Here is a 22,322-nt window from a genome sequence, read left to right on the forward strand (position 1 = left end):
CCCACTGTCATTGGTCTACACATCACCCACTGTCAGTGGTCTACACATCACCCACTGTCAGTGCTCTACACATCACCCACTGTCATTGGTCTACACATCACCCACTGTCAGTGGTCTACACATCACCCACTGTCATTGGTCTACACATCACCCACTGTCATTGGTCTACACATCATCCACTGATGACGCTTACAGACAAGTCTCATTTCTAACAGGACAGAAAGAAAAGGTGTAAAATCACATTTTTATTGTACAAATACCCCACACCAGTCTCCACTCACTGCCCACCAAATATTATACGCATCTTGCCCATTATTATTATTATTATTATTATTAATTATAATAATAATAATTATTATTATGATAATGATATATAAAATGAGTTTTTTTAAATATACAAAGCCCTTTTACAAGCTCAGTTGTCATTCCATTGTGATATCGTCCTGGTGCGTAAATACAGGAACAAAATGCAAATAGAAAATCAATGAATCAAACAAAAAAAAAGTAATCACTGCCATACAGAGAGTTTCTGCAGAGCCACCTTGGACACATGAACACAAGAGTCTCATAATTCTTCAGCAGCTACATTGTATGAAATAAGACATTCGTTTCCAAACAACTTAGAGGCTATTTCTTCAGGATGTCTGCCTTCAAAAAATAGTTCTTCAAGACAGTAAAATTCCACTAAATGCTCCACTGGCAGTGCTTCCATATGTGAAGTGTCAAGTCACAAGTCCACGAGTTTCATTATTGTTTAACTGTTATTCTGCTGTAAAACCCAACATTATACACACTGATCTTATGTAATTGTGTCCCTGCAGTGACATTATACAACCGTTATAAAAATAAAAAAATAAAAACATCATAGCAGACATTTCTGGATGATGATGGACAGTAAGGAAGAACTTCAAATGAAGCTATAACACGATGTCTACATGGTATGAATAAATTCTTGAAGGAAGAAATAACATTTAAAAAGACAAAGATCAGAGAGGAAGAAGAGGGTGACAATCTTCCTCTAGTCAAATTTCTGATCTAAGAAAGAAATTGTATTGTCACTGATGAAATGTAAATAAAGTTAAGATGTGTGGGATTGTGTGATAATGACCACCACCCCCCTGAGAGCTTCTCATATATATGATCTCTGTAAACGATTCATTCATTTTGGACATCGTAAACTAATCTACCATAGAGACAGAAACAGATATGTGTGAGATGTGGATATTAAAACACTCCAAAGGCCTGCTGCTCGCAATAATACTTTTGTGAGGCTCTGTCACAGCTTATAATACTATGTTCATGAGCTGCGTATGTAAAACATTGCTGAAATGAACGTGTGTCCATATCCCCAGTGTGATGATAATGATCATGATGAAATAATCCAAATCCTAAATTCCCACAGCTAAGACTTGTGTTGTACCTTGAATGAAAACCAAATAATATGAAAATACAACAAAATGTTAAAAAAATAAAAATAATAAGGAAAAGGTTGAGCAAGTAGTGGTTCATGTGGCTGATCCTCTCAGTTTCCAGTCGACTTCTAACGGAGTAAAACGTTTTAGCTCCCGCCTTCAAATGAGTCTCCTTCCAGAACGGCACAGTGCAGCTACAAGTTCTCTCCTGGCTGATACTGTGGCTCTGTGGAGGTGAAATAGTCCTCCAGGAAGGACTGGAGGTACTCGAAAGTGGGCCTCTCGTCCGGCTCCTTCTTCCAGCAGAGCTTCATCATCTCATGCAGGGACTCGGGGCACCCTTGGGGACAGGGCATACGGTAGCCACGCTCCACCTGCTCCAGTACCTCACGGTTCACCATACCTGAGGAAGGAGCGGGGACGGAGACGGCAGTTAAGGCTTTTAATTTATTGTGGGTTTTTTTAGGTTTGGGTCTATAACGATAGGATATAATATGTATGGAGGTAGGTAGGTGACATGTATTAATAGTGTAATAGAGGCCTAAAAGCAAGATAACGTAAGTTACACATTGTTACCTTGTAGTGAGTATGTGTTTAAAACACAAGAAGCCACTTAGTGCGCCTCAACTTTTCCTTAAGTCAAGCTGGAGCCAGACTGAACCGAAGTGCAGATGGGAAGGGAGGCGTGCACCTCAGAAAATCTCACACCCGATTTTGAAAGTGACGCATGCAAATTACTTTATCCAACTTTATCAAAGCGCATGTGCAAAGTATTAGAGCCCGCACAGATCTCAAACAAATTACGCCCATGTCACCTCCCGGGCTTCACCGCTTCAATCCTCACTGACCTCAGCAGAACGGCAGCAGAATCACAGCCCTGCTTACAGACAGTCAGTCCAAACCCAGAAGTATTCATGTTACAATGATGTGCAACTTCTGAGAGGCTCACTTCAGCAATCTTTTATTTTGGCTTGATAATGTGTTTATCTGTATCCGGCTGAGTATCAGATGGAAAGATTACCATCACTACCATTACCACCAAGAAACCATCCTCCTCTTTCTACACTCAACATGAAGCTACAGGCAGAAGATTTGAGCTCAGCTTAGCATAATGAGTGGGAACAGGGGGAAACGGCTTGCCTCTGTTGCAACACAAAGATTCCAGAAAGTTCCTGCCACCATCCCCAAAATATTCCAGCATAACACCCTGTAAAAACACGACTTCTAAACCCAAAATATAATGTGCAAATTAGTGAGCTTTAAAGTTGATTGTGGATAGAGCGAGTGTTTGTGTACTTTGTATACTAATTTTTTAAGTCTTTATTCCTTTAATCAGTTATAAAAATTGTTGATACCATTTGCTGCCAATGGACTAATCTATTAATGGTTTCAGCGCTCGTCACATTAAGTTGAGCTGTGTGAAACACTGCAGGCTCCGCTGCCCGGGGCAGACTCGTCTGGCAGATGGTTATAAAAAAGAGTGGGGTTCAATCTCCTGATCGTTCCCCCAGCAGATGGTCTCATCTAATCTCAAAATGTGTGTGTGTGTGTGTGTGTGTGTGTGTGTGTTAGGGTATTAGTGTGTGTCTGTGTGGATGTCACAGTTTCCACTGAAGAGGCACAAACAACCAGTGCAGACAATGTCAGTGAGCTTTACTTCATCCTCTGACATTAACTAACACGCAAGCTCGAACCAATAGCAGATAACTATGGCCATGATCCACTATGCTCTCTGATGCCATGATGTTTCCACAGGAGTAGCATTGTGTGCGTGTGTGTGTGTGTGTGCACCTTGTCACTGTCATTTACCTGGGTAGGGAACTCTGCCTTTGGTGACGAGCTCGGTGAGTAAGATGCCGAAGGACCAGACGTCGGACTTGATTGTGAAGCGGCCGTACAGTGCAGCCTCGGGGGCCGTCCATTTAATAGGAAACTTGGCTCCTGCATGTGGAGGAGGGAGGAGTCAGGTGATCCACTAGAGGGCGTATGTGTTCATTTCCAGCTTTATTTATAGGAAAGCCAAATTGCCACATGACCCACATTTACATTATGAGGAGTTCCACTGCTGATTCCATCATTCTGGTTTAAATAAACATAAAATGTATCTTACAAAATAATTGAATTAAATTAATGAGGAATAAAACACACCCTTGCTCAAATATATTAACTGGTCTTTTTCTGCCACAGTCTGGTTTAAGCAGTAGCTCTGTGTTAACTAATGTCACAAACTTTGCACTCATATTACTGAGATATGATTCTGGCTTCATGACTCTTTATGCAAGTGACTTTCAACTAATGCAATAGAGACATTGTATCTAAAAAGAAGAGATGTTTCTGTCACAGTTTGAAAGTCAACTTTTCAATGTGGGGAACCCCAGAAATAATAAAGCCACCATTAGTTCTGCCACCAGCAGTTGGTTTCAGCTGAACATTTTGTTGCCATGGAAACCCTGTCTGAGCTGTTCACAGTTCAATAAAAGTGACAGATATTTTATTTACTCTCCATGTGCCTTTGTTGGGAGCATTATATTATTTTACTGCAGCTGCTTTGTGATTTACGCTGATGTGCCAAACTACCAACAAGAACTACAATCCTTGACGGAATAAATTATTAATTGTTGTCAATAAATGATCAATTATCAAGTTGTTGTTGTGTGTTTATTTTATGTAATTTTGTCAGTTGTATGTAGTAACTAAGAATGCTCCTTAGCTGTTCTAAAATCACTTAGGGCTCATTGCTTTATTATTATTCAGAATATGTGAATATTGTGAATTCAGTATTTTGCAAATAAGACATGGGACCAATATCTAGGAGCGTTCTTTGGACATGTAGACATAAACATTCAGATGGCAGTGTGTGTGTGTGTGTGTGTGTGCGACACACGGCCTCTGGCCTGTTTACGTCAGCTCTGTGCGTCGTACACAAACCGACAAGACATCAGTTTACAAGGACGTCATGATCATGGGGGCTTTGTATGTTAATCTGAGTTTGCATGTAAATGGGAATATTAGTGTAATATCAATTCATTAGCTGTGTAAGCAACATCTTGATAGGAATAAAGTGTAAACATAGCGATTGTGAGCATGATGATGTGAGTATTCAGCTCATTCACCACGGTGCCTAAGTAGTAGAATCATTTTCACAGTGGTAGACTCTATAGTCTTGTTACACAACCTTTGGTCAGTTTCTTTATGGCAAAAAACTTGAAAAAAAAGTCTTGAATTTTATTGGAGACCTCCCCTCCAGTTAGGCGGATGGAGAAATCTGAAGGGACTCACACTCCACAGCATGGGCACCTCAAACCAAAATGACCACCATGCCTGGATACCACACAGTGGTGAAGCAGCTGACAACTCTCCCAGCGTGTGAAGGGAGAAGCTCATCAGAGGCAACAGGAGCATCTGGTTTCCATTATTAGCCAAATACACCATGACAGGAGACAACAGGGAGTTGTCGTAGCTCTAACCATTTCTGACTTGACACCTCGTTCACCTGTGTGTACCAACCTTGCCTGGCTGTGTACTCATTGTCCTCTATCAGCCTGGCCAGACCAAAGTCTGCGATCTTGCACACCAGGTTGTCGCCCACGAGGATGTTGGCAGCACGCAGGTCCCTGTGGATGTAGTTCATACCCTCGATGAAAGCCATGCCGTCAGCGATCTACAAACAAATAGTTTGACAGCATTTCACCACCGTCGCTTCAGTGAATCATTTTTAGCTTCTCACACATCAAGCCCTTTGTCAGACAGAAGAAGAGTAAAGTAAAAATAATGACAGATCTGGGAGAGGAAGCCATGCTCACCAAAGGCTATTGTTCTTTTTCTTTTTAAACCCCAGACTTAAAATAGAGCTCTAAACTTATCAGTGGGATTCAACATCTCGTTCGAGTCGTCAAAAAGCAAACTGCAGGTGTGTGTGGTTGGTCTCACCTTTGCAGCCATGTCCACCAGCAGGACGAGCTTCAAGAATTTGCCATCACCCTCTTTGAGGAAGTCAAGCAAGCTTCCTGTAAAACAGTCATAAATGCAGTTGACCCATAAGACACTGTAGGTGCAACTGATGGGAGTGAACTGTGAGTGAGCTGCATACCAAAATATGAAATGTTAAATATTCATATATCCATTAATGCACACCACTGCTGGTTAATTGGAAAATTAAACTGAATATTGCATTTAGGCTTGACTGTAATTTGGTATGTGATTAAAATTGATACTTGATCAATATTTCTCATTTAGTTTCTAGCAGAGGAACTATTTCTCTGCATGGAGAATAGTACAGCACTTGATCTGTGAGAGCACAACATACAGTGGATCAACAAACTGCAGGCATTTAGACACACACGCACACGCACAGGCACACACACACACACACACGCGCGCCATAGATTTAACATTTACACACACATAAATCGAATTAATCATAAAACCCTGACGAAGACAAAAATGTATTGAAGCTGAAGGAATTCTTCCCACAAAAAGACTGCAGTTTTCAATTAACGTTCCAGTTTCAGGCCTCAGGGAACCACATGGGACTTTCAAGGACTTTCAATATGTACATCATATTAATTAAAACGTCCATAAAATTTACATTTTTCCTTCAAGGAGATCAGCATGCGTATATATCCGACCTCACTGCTGTGCCTGAAAAACCAAGGCCGCATGATGAGATTTTTGTCAAGTAACAGGAAACAGCTGAGTTTTGTTTTGGAGTGAAGGTTCTCAGAAAATCAGTGTAATTGCAAATCAAATATGCCGGTCTGCGGTTAACAGGATTTGCTACAAGTGTGTGCGTTCACCTCTTGCCATGTACTCTGTGACAATGTAGATGGGTTCCTCAGACACCACTGCATAGAGAGGCACCAGTTTGTCGTGTCGGAGCTTCTTCATGATCTGAGCCTCTTGAAGGAAAGCCTCAGGGGACATGGTTCCAGGCTTCAGTGTCTTTATGGCCACTTTAGTGGTGCCATTCCACGTGCCTGCAACAGGGAGAGAACAGCCCACAGATCACATTGTTAATGCGCTGGGAGCAAGGCAATATCATCAATTAGCTCTTGCTCAGATATGTGCTGTCATGCGTGAACCTCTTGCAAAAATATCCCTGGGACGAGCAACTGCAAGCTCGCAGTTCAACACTCAGACGACCTCTGGAGATAATAAGGACACAACAAACAGAGGAAGCTGCTACAGGAAGTGGAAAATTCCCCAGTGTGGACTTAAATAGACACAATGAATACAGGCTTCAGTGTTAATGTATGTCTGATTCATTTTGTCCATAAATCTAGGCTGATATTGTGTTTCCTCATCATCCTCCTACCGGTGAATAAACAACAACTCCATGACACCAGGTGTTCCTAAGTCTTGTCCGTGTGTCTCGCTCTTACCCATCCAGACCTCTCCGAAGCATCCCTGGCCCAGTTTGAGCTCCAGTCGCAGGGACTCCCGGGGAATCTCCCAGGCATCTTTAGCCAGCCCCTGCGTCTGAGGCTTGACCGTGGGGCAAACTGTGGTCAGCCTGTGGCAAAGCCCGTCGGCATGCTCTGTGATAAAGTGACACACAGAAATGAAAAGGCTACATCACACCCAGAGGTGCCACACACACACCCACGAGTCTCTGAACTGACTCAATAAAGTGTTCCAAAGCTCGATCGATTCATTCCATTTGATGGTGATGCAGTTAGACACTCGCTAATGAAATATGAATGAGATGAAGTTTTTAACACACCAAAACCCTCTCCAGAGTCCCTCTCCTCAGGCCAAAGACGAGGTAGGAGCCTCATAATCATATATGCATCATCAATCATTATTGAAATGAAAAGCTATTCATCTACCTTGGTAACACTCTGGGGCTCCGTTGTACGTAGCACAGCAAAATGCATGGTGTGACTGTGATAACTCCAAGAGGTGCAATGAAAGAATGTGATGAATAATGAATGAGAGGAGAGAGAGAAACCATCGAGGGGGAAGCTTTGCGCACCACATACCTGAATAGTGTTTGACAAGCTTCTGTAATGTGTCAAACTGTGCTCGTGTGGTGATGTAGTAGCCCCCATTGTCAAGCTTGCGGATCTTGTAGTGTTTCACATTGTCTCCTTTGGCTTCATCCCAGTCTCGTATGGAGAGAGAATAAGCACCTGAAGGAGAGACGGAAATGTTCTTCGATGTCCTTGTTTGACAATTACCATTGGACTGAAATCTGACAGTGTTGAGTCAAATGTATCTGGAGGTGACAGAACAGATGTTTAAGCATCCTACTTTTTTTCTCCTTAGGATTTTGCTTGATTCAATTTTGTCAGTTGCGTTGCATTAATGTGTCTCCTCTGACGGTCTCATCTGACTTCACTGTGTTCATGTGCTCTCAAGATAGAATTTGAAAACAACATGGGCGCTTCAGCGAAGATGGGTGGTATTTTAAACATGTTGGCGGCTGTAGATGAATAGCTTCTCTAGCTAATCTAGTTCACTCTACGTCGGCAACCAGTAGCAGTTACAACCTAATCCCATTTTACAAGTTAAATGAAAAGTGATATGCATTGTAACTCTGTTTTTAATAGTAAATAAAATTTGCTTGCTGGCAAGTCTGACTTAATCTGACTATAACCACACCCACGATCCTCATCTGATGTTGCTATGAAGAAAGCCACTGCAACATTATAGCAACACAACTGACAGCTCTGTGATGGTACCAAAATGCCCACAGGAGTTGTAGTGGGCTTTGTTCCTTAGGATGCTAGGGTTGGAAAAGTTTTGTGTCCTTAAAGAGCTCCAACTACTCTAAGGCTAAAATGCCTATCCAGAAACTTTTACACCGGGATGGCAGAAAATACTCGATAAAGTAGCAATCGTCACCTTTAGTAGTTTCACTTTCTCGCACCAAGAAGGTTCCCCGATGGTTCCCTGTATTCAACAGCAACCGCTCAGCGTCTTTGCGGCCCATTTTACCAAAATACCACCTATAAAACACACGAGAGAAAGTAGCTGCAGATCGAGGGGCTTACTATTGAAAATCTGTTGTCCTGGTGAAGAACATCGAAATCACATTATGATGCTTCTTCCAGGTTGTGAAGCTGTAAATGTTGGACTGTGTGCTTTGATGCAAGCCATGTGAGATGAAATCATGCTAGTGCCATTAGTCTCCTGGTGCAGTTGCCGTAAATGGAGTAATGAGGTGATAAGAAGCAGCAACAAGGCCTCACTCTTCAGCTTGGATGGAGTCGGCAGGGGCCACATAATTGCTTGGGATGTAGCCTGTCTTCCCCGTGTTGATGGAGCGAGCTTCCCACCAGTCTCCTTCTCTGCAGGACAACGACAGAGGAGAGATGAATGACTCTTCATGTAACAATCAACCTACCATGGTTGATACAGCAATGAAAAATAGTTGATGGTGGTTAATGGTTAATATTTTACGGGTTACCCTTGTATGAAATAATACACACTTTAAACTCCTTTGTGGCTTATTGAAAAGGTTTGAACTGTTAATATGATATATTTAAAATCCTCTTGTTTTAACCCAAACTCAAAGCTCTTTTCTTCATCAAATTTGATTGGAGAAATGTTGAACTGACTTTAAAATGTGTTTCTACTGCCCATCATCTATTAACAATATAATGCTACAACCTCAGACAACATCTCTGCTCGATCAATGGTTCGCAGCACTGTGCAGCATGAGGAGACCAAAAGTAACCCAACACATTCATGAAGGAGATACAGGCTGAACAGGTGCAGCTGAGCATTACTTCTTGAAAGAAGGACATCTTGAAATCAGTGCACAACTTGAACGGAAATTCTAATCAATGTCCTATAACCTGACAGAGAAACTGGAGATATTCTTACGTATTGTTGATGATCTGGAAGCGATCTCCCTTTTTAAACGTCAGATCATCTGATGTTCTGGCTTCATAGTCATACAAGGCCACAAAGAATGTAACACCACCTAAAAACACAGACCCACAAATGAATAGGCAACTGCGCACACAATAGTAGACAATGATGGATGTACAGGCTATTATGGTGCTGTAAGAGTTTGTTTGTGTGTGTGACTGATAAAAGACCAACTTAAAGCAATAAATCTGTCTCGCCAAGGTCTGAAAGCTCATGGAGTATTGATTTTCTTTGCTTTATGCTTTATTTCTTTGCTTTATAATATGTGTAGTCTCGTGCAAGAAAATATGACTCTGACAAGACGAGACAAAGACACTCAGACACAAGCCAAAGAAAAGTCAGTAAATCAAAGTAGTTTTTAATAGGATTGTCTCCCAAGCTGTCATAATACAGATCCTATCAGGCATAACTAGGTATTAGGTAACTAAGTTACTACAATTAAGTTACGGGCACAATAGCTAAATTAAAAACAACAATTATATACAATTCAATTCAATTCAATTTTATTTGCATAGCGCCATATCTCAACATACATTGTCTCAAGGCACTATTACAATATTACAGGGAAAACCCAACAAATCCCACAATGAGCAATATACATATATCTTATTTAAGTCAACTCATCTTCCTGTCCTGTGCCCGTTCTGCCTCCTGTGCAGCCACACGTCCACACAGATGACGCTCATATCCCTACCGCTGACAACAATGCTGTCAACAGTAATCCAATTATCTCCAATGACAGTGCCACCTTTACTCCCCTCTGAGGGCAGATAATCCATCATGGAGGAGGATTACAACCTAAATCCCACCTAAACAGGAGGGTTGAATCTCAGCCTCATCTCTCTGCTCCGAGGATCAGACACATTAACAGTGATCACAGTTGAGAGCATGAGCAGCTAATTCAAATAACAATGACTGTGGCATTAGCCGTGACATTGATGTGTCACATTAGCAGAATGGCCGAGCAAAGATCAGCATTCAGTATGTTTGCGAGTTGTTTCCGTGGTGATGGCGGTACAGGGGTGAGCTTGGCTGCGTTTCAAGGAGTTGAACCGGGTTCAATCCCCGGCCATTATAAAAAAGAAATCTAATAGGAAAATCATTAAGAATCACTGTGCTCGCACTTGTTCCAGCATATTGTGGTTCTTTATAATTTGCATAAGAATTTCTGCCCTCCAGGAAGCTATTGATTTACATTCATTTTACTATAAGAATGAGATGAATTATGGCCTAGTGTTTGTACACCTCCGCCAACCAGTTTACATCCATGTTTGTCAAGACCCTTATATACATGTAGTAATATATTATATGTAGTAAAGATTTTGAAGGAACATTATATATTTTTTTCCATAATTAGTGTGTGGTTTCTGGAGTTAAGGCCAATTTATGTTTTGTCAGGACAAAGAAAACTTGATCTTTGTCCCTTCACCAAATTCTAATCAATTCATCTTTTAGTCCAAGTGAAACTTTGTGTCAGATGCAATGAAATCCCTTCAATTTGCTCCTGATGTATCACATTCACAAGAACGGGATGGATGTCAGGTCATGGTGACCTTGACCTTCGACCTCCAGTGTCCAATCAATCCCTCTTTGAGTCAAAGTGAATATATGTGCAAAATTTGAAGAAATGACCTCAAGGCATTTAACAGATACTGTGGTCACAGGATTGTGACGGACAGACAAACAACCAATAAGCATAATGCTTAGTAGTGTGGCCATGTAACAGTAATGTACCACACATATGAAAAAAACATTGAATGAAACAATGAGTCTAGAGCCTTGCTAGCAACTCAGTGTGGCTGTGCTCAAGTGCCATAATGCTAACATCTGAATGCTAAAATTTTTACAATGACAATGCTAACATGCTGATGTTTAGCAGGAGTGATTTATAATGACCACCTTCTTAGTTTAGCATGTTAGCATGCTAAAAGTACTTTGGACAAAGTGAAATTTTGCCCTCCGCCATGAAAAATCAGGGTATCATTAAAAACAATGTGTTTCAATGTGCGCCGTGAATCGAGTGGTAAATGTCATGGCAAGCCATTTAACAGCTGTCAAGAAATGTCACTAAAAAACAAAAGTCCCTTTTTGAAACCAGTATAATTACAGGATCACCGAACTCTATCAGATTCATACCCTGGGGACCAGCACATTATCAACCTTCGATTCATGCTGGTAGCAAGTCTAAAACTGATGGATCACATGATGAATTACCCTATCGGCAACAAGTGTCCACAACTTCTTCCTCTTCTACAGATAATGATATACTGTGACTTGTTAGTTGTTACTTACACCTTTTTTATAATATGTAAACTGGGGCCAAGCCTTTGCAGATGTACGTTGCAGCAGCAGCCTGCCACCGACAATTCCAATGTCTGAGTCCGAGGTCTGTTTTGAGTACTTGACTTTTGTGTCTCTCGTGATTCATGCATAGGTGGTAAAAAAGGGTTTGTTTTGTTTGAGTCCGTTGCGGGGACGGGTCTGTCGCATAATTAGCTAAGTAGGATTTTCCAAACCATGTGTTAGAAGTGGCCGCTGTTTTTGTTACAAGCTCCTCGCTTTGACTGAGCTGGTCCTTCTCCTTCTTGGAGAAGAATTCACTGTCACGTTCACTCTCCTCCATGTTTGTTTTTGTTGACTTTCCTGCAAATGTCCTGCCTGCATAGTTCCATACAAATGACTAAAAATATTGCTGTTAAAAGTGATTTGTGGCACAATTAAATAAAAGTAGAGCATAATAGAAAGTGTTTTCTATTATCAGACAATATACACTCACCGGCCACTTTATTAGGTACACCTGTTCAATTGCTTGTTAACACAAATAGCTTATCAGCCAATCACATGGCTGCAATTCAATGCATTTAGGCATGTAGAGGTGGTCAAGACAACTTGCTTAATATAGCACAGCCCTTCACTGTTTTATGGAAATAAAAAAACAGAAAGCAGATTGAAAAATAGAAAGATTACAAATGGTTGCCTGGAAGAAAAAACCACTGGTTATTTTATGTAAGTATCACATAAGAGGGCAATGTTCTCCATTAGAGGACAGTTATCAACATTGCAATTACAGCTTCAAATAAAACACTACTCACTTGAGACAGCACCAGAGAAGGAGTTGGACACTGGACCAGAGAAGGAGGAAGACATCCCTCCAAAGGGAGTTATGGCGGATGAGGATCCACCAAACGGTGTGAGGCTGTGGTTAAAGTTTGCAGCCCCAGAACCAGATGTGGATGAGGGAGGCTGATTCTGCTGCAGCTGGGTGGGGTCTGGCCCGTAGTGACCTATGTGAGGTGTGGTGGCGGCGGTGTTGTGGTCTGCCACCAGAGAATTCTCTGGCTGATACTTCAGACAAGGTCCTTTGTCCTCTTTGCTCTTGATACAGCCCATCGTTTTTCCCTTCCTGAAGAGAGAGAACACAAAGCCTTTGATTAAATGCCGGCAGATTGACAAAAATGAAAACAGCAGCTTTATGATGTAAAATGAAGTGACAGGCCAAGGGAGGTGCGGCATTAATGACTGCAGTTTAAGGATCTGGAACATGCGTCATGAAATGAAAACTGAATGATATTATCAAGTGAATCATGTTGTTGTTGTTGTTGTTGCAACCGCTAAGACTGTAAGCCACGAGGTAACTGGGACATATGGGTAAATGCTAAATCCGCTTTGAGTCACTCACCAGTCAAATGTGGCCACGCAGATTCAATTGTATGCAGATTTTGTGGTATGCTAGTGCATAATGCGGGGATTAAAAGGTGCTTCTCAGTTATATTTGAATTTATATTGCCACCATCTATTATGCTATTGTTTTTCCTGGGAGAGATTTCTTTATGGTTCAATACAAGTGACAGAATCAAGTCAATCTCCAGCTATTCTGTTGTGAAGTGGAGGAAAATACTAAGTCTTTCTAGTATCTGTATCTGTAATTTAAACATCCCTCTTTGGGGCCTTCATCTCGTGGATGGATTACTAAACCGGCACAGCCTCTTCAAAATGAACACAAAGAGACTCAAACCTACAAAGATACTCAGAACAACCACATGAAGGAATTATACAACACAGGCACCAAATGACAAGAAAGGCAAAATGCCTACCAACAGATAAAAAACTACAATGTGCAAAAAGACCACAAAGAAACATTACAAACAATGTAAACTGTAAGTGAAATAAAAACTGTGGTTTGTTTGTAGTTCGGGGGGCTTGCTCCTGTGTATAAGCAGTGAGGCCCCTTGCTTTATACGTGTCTGTGTCTCATAATCCCTCCGTACCTCAGCCTTGCCACGCTAAAAGATTTAAAACACTGGTGTGGCTCCTTCTGCATGGTTGTCATTCCTTCTTCTAACGTCATTTCGCTGGAGTCTCTGAGGCATTCTTTTGTGAGGTGAAGGCCCTGAAAATGTGGAGACAATCAGACACGCTTGTGAAGGAGTGTGAGCTTGGGGAGATCAGGGCGGTCTCATTCGCCGAGATCAGTGACTACTCCACGAAGTTGGACTTGGTTAATTGGTGCTGACGCATGACAAGATGGTAAAACAATAGAGGATTTACGTGAAATAGAAGTTTTTTTATCCAGAGCAGAGAAGACGTTGAGAAGGAAATCGGGTGCTACGGAGCATCATGAATGCACAGTTGGTGACAGGAGTGACAAAGGCGGCAGTTCATTGACTGAGTGACAGGGTTAGAATCACGCATCAGATCTGCTGGAGCAATAATAGATCTTTCACTGATTTTGGAACAGGGGTCTTGATGTAAGAAGGTGGGAGGGATTCTTTTCCTCATCAGAGACAGAGGAGCGTAATCGAGAGTTCATCGAGTTCTCTGGCTGAACTGCCAAGAAAATCAAGAGAATGAGGACAAACCACAAAGGCCTTCCAGAGATTCAGAGCACTCCTCATATGAAACTGTACAACTGGCTAAATTGCAGGTTACTGCTCGTGCTGAGCGATGGTGGGGTGATCAGTCACTGAAGATGTGTCAAAATGAAACGGATTTCTTTAAAAATTGCTTCAAAGGTACTCGCCAATAAATCTCATCTCAGATGTTAGATGCAGAGACAATATTTTTTTAGGAATGTTGGAAAAAACTGAGGAGGAAAAAGATGGCGGACCTGTGTTTCATCATCAGACAGACGAGAGCCTGGCTCATCGGGTCAGTGCTGATCTTACCGCACTGTCCCAGAAATATCTGCACTTTCAACTGAAGACAATTTTCCCATCTAAAAATGGGACATCAGGCATTTTATGTAAGTGACATCACTCTTCCGGAATGATCCTACATCCATAAACACGGAGCTTAAATCATTGAGCCTTCCTTTAAGATTCCTATTTCCATTTTCCTTCTTCTTCGTTTTTAATGGCGGTTGGCAACCAGCACGACAGCAGCATTATCTGCACCTTGTGCTCCAGAGTTTTCTTCTTTCCTCTGACAGTATTAAAATGTGGCAGAAAAGTGAAAGAAGAGAGTTACCTAAGTTAACCTTATACAGATGTAGTGATTATTTAAAAAAAAAAAATATATATATTCCGACAAAATAGTCTGCAGTGACAGAGATGTTATGTTGTTGCCCGCCATCTTTGCAATTCCAGGAGACGTGACAATACGCAATAAATTTTTGAAGTGACCGTAAGTGTCAACCATAATATGGGGTAATGGCAACATTAGCAAGAAAATCTCCTTTTCTCACATTGTGTGTTATACAGTGAATACAAAAAAAAACTTGTGTTGCAGAGAAATTCACAAGAAACATTAATTAATGTGTATTACCGGTGACAAATTATTACTTTGCATAACCATAAATCAAAAGATAATAAGAGCACTACTGAGCGAAATAATAACTCAGATAAAAGTCCCACTAGTGGATGTGTGGGCATAGAGAAAATGATTTTGATCTACTGTATAGGCGGCAGGTTGGTTGAATGAGGGAGGGGGGCGAGCAGGCAGACAGTGCCAGCTTGACCTACTAGGAGGATTTACTCTATAAGAGGATGATCACAGAAAACAGAAAACAAGAGTGACCATCAGGACCTGGAGCTGAAACACTGCCGACCTCTGACTCCAGCTGCACATGGTGATTTTGGCCTATAGTGACCTTCATGTGAGCTGAGGGTGAGGACCTCCGACGGAGGGGCTGTGTGCAGAACGGCTTTGCCCGGAGCCTCTGAATCAGCTCAGCTAGCTGTGTTTCAGTAACATGATGCCTAAATCAGCCGCTCATCACAAAATGACATGACACACATGACTGCTGTATCACTGAAGTGATACAGCAGTCATGTGTGCGGGGAGGCATTTGAGAGCATAAAAGGCCAGCAGTCAAAATGTCTTGCTGACTTTTACATCCAATCCTCAGGACAAGATCCTTCCTGAACACCAAAAGGCACGAAACCACAAGGAAAATCTGCCGTGCTGCTATTTATAGTAACTTATTGTAATTGCTGACAACGTCCCATCCACTGCCCCCAGGAAGACAACATGACCTACAACAGCATGGAAACACCACAGGACTCCCAGTTTCATTAGTTAGAGCTATACAGACACAATGAGAGAGGAAGGATGTTTACATGTCAGTACAGTTTATAGACGCTCCTTCCTGTGTCTGATTTGGGAAGACATTGTTTTAAGTGCTGCAGACAGAAAAATTAGGTCAAATCTTTTCAATCAAAACTTTGTAGTTCGGTACAGAAAAATTATCCACTGAAGGCAAACATTTCAAATTTCTTTAGCCAACTCGACTGTGAAATCTTATAAACAATTTTGTCTACTCTTTTTGCTGCTCTATGCAAGACTTGTTACTTAAATGAGACATATTATGCTTTTTGGGGTTTTTAGAAATAAGGAAATAGAAAACCCAGAAAACATTTTTAATCTCTTTAGTTTTACATGTCACAGAGTAGACTCTATGTTTGTTTAATACCCCTCTTCCAGTGAGGTCAGTGAGGTCAGTGAGGTCAGATTTCCCGGTTACTGTGGAACTGATAGCTGGTAAGGATTTGGGGTCCTGCTCAAGGACACTTCAGCAGGGCAGCTACTTGCTGACACCCACTTCAAACTTGATATCTTGGGCACCTGGTAGCTAAAAGCTGCAAACAAACACAAAGCAGCTCAAGGACATTTTGAATTTTGTTTTTTTTTTAACTAAAAGATTTGGTCAACACCAAATAAGCTACTACAGGGAATTTTATGCTTTAATATGAGTACTTGAAAGCCTAGTGCTGAAACTAATAATTAATCAGTTAACAGATTAATTAGCAAATTCTTGATCTTGTCTATACAATATCAGCAATTAGTGAAAAAGTTCTGTTACAACCCAAGGTATTATCTTCAAATGCCAACAGTCCAAAAGCCAAAGATAGTCAGTTTACTCTTGTGCATGGCAAAAAAACATCAGAGAAAAAAAGCTTTGTAGTGTTTCTTATAAAAATGACATTTATCAAATGTCATTTGACAAATTACATAAAATGTCATAAAAAAAGAAAATGAATATTCTGTAAATCATCTGATTAAATAATGGGCTAATTGTTGCAGCTCTACTTTGGGCTCTTTGGCATATCCAGCCAAAACAAAACTCTTGCAAGAAACTTCGCCACAGCCCAGAGGTACACAGAGCTGTTGAAATGTGTTTGTGCACATCTAAGGTGTCTTATGATCCTTGACCTCTTGTCTGTGCTTATTTTAACGTACAACAAATTTATATTCATGGCCTATTCGGAGGCTTCATCTCCTTATCATTGTCAACTTTAATCAGTGCATGAAATGTTTAAAAAGACAATTGGAGAGAGCAGTGTATATAAACGGAAAGCAGACCACATTGAATCAGCCAATCAGAGGGACGTTCAATCCATCTCTCTGTATTAGCTATGAAATCAAAACTTTTTCCTGTATATAACATTTATCATTCGAAGCTGCACCCTTCTTATCAACTACCTGCCCACAGTCTCCTCCCCCCACCTCTGACAGAGTGAGAATTCCATACAGGCTTCACAAAATGCTAATAAGACAAATTAGAGCTCAGTTTTCTCTCCCTCACACTCCCTGATGACCAGAACCGCCAATACGTTTTGGTGCTTGCAGTGGCTATGGTACCGGCTTTTAAAGACGGCTGCAAAGAAAAAGATTTGATGAGTAAGTTGAAAATTATTAATTGAGGGTGGTATAATCCACATTTACTGTCGTAGTGGTCAGAAGTTAGTAAGTACAGCTGTTCCACGTCTTACAAACATCCACTTCTGAAGCAAAAAAAATTAGTTCAGTGATCTATTTGTATATCCACTGAAAGGCAATAACCAACAATTCTGACATTTATCAAGCACTGTTTCCAGCTGTCCGTCTTATATCATTTTGAATTGAATATGTTTGAAATTTGAAATTCAAAATCAACTTTCAGCTGCATTAAAGCTGTTGAGGCAAAGCAAGTTGGACCAGCTGGCCCACAGGTCGATGCAAGTCTGTATTTGAGAGCAGATTGGAGATTAGAAAAGATTTCACCAAAGTTTGCTTGTGTCTGAGGGTTATTCTAATGGCGTATTCCAGAAAGCTTGGTGAACCTAGCCTGGCATAGGGTTGGGATATGGCCCGGAGGCCATACCATCAAATAACCCACAATGCATGTTAGTGCCAGGTATTGAACAGGGCCTAAGAAGCTGTATTTAGACACAGATGCGTCGCTCAGGATTACAAAACTGCTGCTAGGCTCCAAAGAAAATCAACATGCTGTTGATTAACAGGTACATGGTTTACCATGTTCACCATTATAGTTTTTGTGCCTGAACCCTAAGCTAAGTGGCGGTGGCTCAGGACGTAGGGTGGATCGTCCACTAACCAGAGGGTCAGCTTTCCCCAGTGTGGATGCTTTGTGTCCTTTGGCAAGACACTTAACCCTAGATTGCCAATGACGGCTCTTCCGGCAGTGTATGATTGTGACATAAAAAGCACGTTGAGCAGTGATGTGTGACTGTGACAACGCTTTGAGTGGTTGATAAGACTAGAAAATACGTATGGGGAGAGGAAAAAAAAGAGTTAAGTCATGATGAGGTTCCATCCTCAGAATGTCTGTACAAAATGTTGTGCCAATCCATCAAATGGTTATTAGGTTATCTCAGTCTGGAGAATAATAGTGGGGCGTGTCACTGCCGTCCATGGAATCACACAGGTAAATATCACACAGCATAGTGTGAAGTATACACTTTAGTGCTATCACATCCACAAATTGCAAGCTTACTGAACAGATGTATTTCAAATACTCTTTTGTAGATGAGTGGTTCTTAAAGCTTGTTTAAAAAATAATTATGCCATGCATTATAAATGAACTAATTATTCTAAAATCATTTTTTACTATCTCACTGGATCAGCCTCCACTCCCCAGTGAATGAGATTATCTAGACTCTAATGAAGTTGACATTTGGCTGGTTTAGAGTCAGACAGACAAGCGGAGGGAAGGTACGATGGTGGAGTTCCTGCATCCGTCAGCCAGTGGTCAGAGTGAAACCCTGCCCAGCGTCTCGTCGGGCAGCTGTTGGCAGCCGATGCTGCGACTGCAGACAGGGAGGGTCTCTGAAGCCTTACTGGCTGCCGGCCACCATCCACCACATGTCATGCTAAAGGGTTCAAACTGGGGTGTGGAATAATGTCATTTGTCACTCTGGTGGAAACTCATCCTGAGGCGTACAACAGGATGAGGTCATGGAAAGGAGTTTTGATTTGACAAATTGTAAATACAGCCTGAAGTTCTTTCTTGGAAATGACTTGAGAGTTCTTAGTAGAGTTACCAGTGATACTACAGCCCTGAGGGAAAAGCTGTGTTGGGCTTTTCAAGTTGATACGATTTCACTTATTTTACCTAACTTGACAAGTTCATGTTAAGAATCTCTCCACTAAATCTCAGTGTAAAGCTTTCAGTTGTTCTCGTGCAAATTAATGTGCTGCCAGACATCACTCATTTTCACCACCACCAACTCTCATGGGAACACCTGAATACTGGCACCTGACTGTTGGGTAAACGTGAGTTACTGTGGGAACCTGAGCATTCACAATTATCCATTTGTCAGCACATAACTAGGCTGGGTGTTTGAGAGAGTGACTGTGTAAACCCCATGTGAATGGGTAGTTTTCTATGGCAAAATGGAATTCACTAAAATGTCAATTAGACTGCAATAGAACAGATGACAAATATGCAATGGCACAAATACAGATCATGTGTTTCGTGTTTTCCAAATATTTCCTCAATCATTTTAGGTAAATATTGCAAAAAACTGTTAAGAGATTTAGTTGCCATGTAAGATGGGGTACACAGCTGCTGATTGTCCAATGGGTACCTCCCAGTTCAACCACTAACGACGCTTAATGGGTTTGCTGCCTTGCTTAAAAGTGTCTGGCAGGCAGGTGTAAAGAGTAAAGAGTGCGGAAAAAATATAATAGATCAGTTGATCCCAGTTTGTTGAGGCGCAACAGGCTGCACCGTGCTGTCACGTTTACGTCAGGTGTACAGTCTCATAACTGACAACATTGTACTGGTAGGTGGTAGGAACAAATGAATGGCGTGCAGGAAGTCACACTAAAATACTGAATGGACTCCCACAAAACTCGGAGGAAGTATGGAACACAGGCCAAGAAAGAAGAAGAATTTTGTTGGGGATCCGGACAAAGGGGCGGATACAGGAACTGTTTTGATCACTTACTTAAACCTTTTTCACCAGTTACACATGGAAAAACGCATGGAGTAAAATATTCATTTAGTGTGGCTTGATTGAATTTAAGGAGACTGTTGGGCCTTAGAAGAGGTGTGTGCTCCACTGAGAGCCATTCTAGTGTGTAATGTTTCAACACTAGAACTTTGCTTTTTCTGTCTGTGGAATGAATGTACATGACACAGTAAATATCTAACCTTGAGACAACAGAGTCACTGTCCGTTTGTTGTCTGAGTAGTGATGCTATAACACTTGGAAATATTAGTATTCCTCTTTCATTCCCCTTTCCTCAATTTCACCAGCCCTGGATTAGAACCAGCAATGACTCAGTCACAGAACAATCCTTCATACTACATTTTATATAGTCACTGTCAGTGTGACAGTCTGTGAGTTCACTTACTTAACTTCACTTTAAAAAATCTGTGTGGCTAATGACGACCATTCCCCAGTCACTGCCTTCAAAGTGGAAATGGACCGGTGGTACTACGGTAAACTAATAATAAAGCAGCACATAGTGTGGAACACTCAGAATTCAGTGTAAACTGACAGCATCCCCAAACAGACCTAAAACTCCTCCTCCTCCTCCTCCTCCTCCTCCTCATCATCATCACCATCACTACCTTGACATAGATCTTAAAGATGTGGATGAGGTTGAGTTGGAGACAGGCTTAGATATGTGAAACGATGCTGGATCTCATTTGAGTCGACTGGACTTTTAATCAAAACAATCAGTGGATAAATATAAACAGTGGTCAAAATAGATGAATATTGAGATTTTGTTTGTCCAGGTAAATAACAATTACATCTATTCATTTGTAAATATTGTAACTTTTAACCTGTTCTTTTACTACTACAGTCCTCCATTGACAAGTTGAGTTTATGTTTATGATAATTAAAGCATCTAATGTGAACAAAGTTTGAATATTTAAATCGCTGTAATAGTATAATGACCTTGTCCTACTTTTAAGTATTTAGATGATATCCGATATGGTTCCACTCATGTTCCACATGGGACTTCAGCACATGCTCTGAACTAACACATATTTTTCCTCCCTTTATATAGAATGAATTCTCTATATCTCGGGTATATGTTAATCCTATAATAAGGCAGCTCCATTCCTTTGTTGGTGACAGGTCAGACAGGCGGCCCATCCTTGCATCTGATCCTGCAGCTCGACAAAGACCTGTTTAATCTCAGCTCTTACCGTCACCCCGCCTCCTCCCTGGCTCTGCTGCCTTCTCCTTGGATCAGATCCAGATACAATAGTTAGAATAATGGTAAAAAAAAACACAAAAAAAAAACAATCAGTTATTCCAGCCGGGACAGAGCCGCCGTCATCCTCACTTCATCCATCCAGCAGAGACCCAGTGGTCAGATTTAGTGCTGAAGTTAAATCAAAGCGGCCCAAGTGTTCCACTCTATCGGGATGGCGGAGCTGATGCAGGCTTCACTCATTGTTTCCGGAAGGGAGAGGTCAGAGAGGAAGACCCAGCTGCTGCATGACAGGGATTTCACGAGAGGAAGTAGAACGGTGAGATCCTGTATTATTCCACCTCTCTGAAGCCTCTACTTCCTCCTAATAAACTTGAATCAACCCCGATCAGCCCCCACACAACAACATGGCCGACCCTGCCTGCGGGACCCGAGCCACACAGCTGGAGATCCGTCCGCTGCAGCTGATCAGAGAGTGGCGGGGAGACGAGGCGATCGCCGACAGGGAGCGGGCTGAATGGGAAAATGATGATAATAACAAAAAGAAGAATAACGTCAGAGCAGGGGAAGAGCGGACCGGCGACAGGAGGAGGGGTCCGTGCACAGAAAGGAAGAATCCGTTTGGACCATCTGCAGTAACAAGTACAGACCTCTGCCGCCCTCTGCTGGTGAACATGCTGGTACTGCAGCTGCTGGCACATCTGCAGCCCAGAGGGGGAGTGGCTTACGCATACTCACGTGTGGTGCTATCCAAATACTGTGGTATTATGGTTGATTAGATTTTTGTAATATTAGATGAGCTCATAGTATTCACGTCACGTACATGCCGATAGGAGCCTTTCACAGACATATTGTCATCTGTGTTCATGCACCATACATTTATTAGATCACTATAAAATATGTTTACCATTATGCGCTGATATGAAAACCTTTATTTGACATAATTAACAACGCAGAAATAATCCATCACATGTTATAATTTGTAATAATCATTTTTTATTTTTTATTGGTTCACATTGCAGAAAAATATTGAATTTATATCTACATAAAAATAAAATTCAAATTATATATATTTGGTTGTATTAGTTATTATAGCTATTGATAATAAAGTTTATGGTTAAACCTCAATCACATTTCTTT

General features: G+C 41.3%; 1 protein-coding gene across 2 annotated transcripts; it reads right to left on the reverse strand.

Moving 5' to 3' along the window:
- Positions 1–232: 232 nt before the first annotated feature.
- LOC118287601 (tyrosine-protein kinase yes-like) lies at positions 233–21,737 on the reverse strand. 2 transcript variants are annotated; one of them, XM_035612954.2, is made up of 12 exons: positions 21,175–21,737; positions 12,383–12,693; positions 9,243–9,342; positions 8,606–8,704; positions 8,259–8,362; positions 7,394–7,543; positions 6,794–6,949; positions 6,209–6,388; positions 5,343–5,419; positions 4,920–5,073; positions 3,222–3,353; positions 233–1,815 (listed from the first exon to the last, which is right to left on the reverse strand). In XM_035612954.2, exons 2-12 carry the CDS (start codon positions 12,678–12,680, stop codon positions 1,607–1,609), a joined length of 1,659 nt encoding a protein of 552 aa, XP_035468847.1. In that variant the 5' UTR covers positions 12,681–12,693; positions 21,175–21,737; the 3' UTR covers positions 233–1,606. The 2 variants fall into 2 exon arrangements, with proteins under 2 accessions (XP_035468847.1, XP_035468846.1); XM_035612953.2 differs by lacking the exon at positions 21,175–21,737 and adding an exon at positions 13,559–14,686.
- Between the last annotated feature and the right edge of the window lie 585 nt (positions 21,738–22,322).

This window comes from Scophthalmus maximus, chromosome 16 (genome assembly GCF_022379125.1).
Source record: "Scophthalmus maximus strain ysfricsl-2021 chromosome 16, ASM2237912v1, whole genome shotgun sequence".
In the NCBI taxonomy this organism is placed as follows: Eukaryota; Metazoa; Chordata; class Actinopteri; order Pleuronectiformes; family Scophthalmidae; genus Scophthalmus; species Scophthalmus maximus.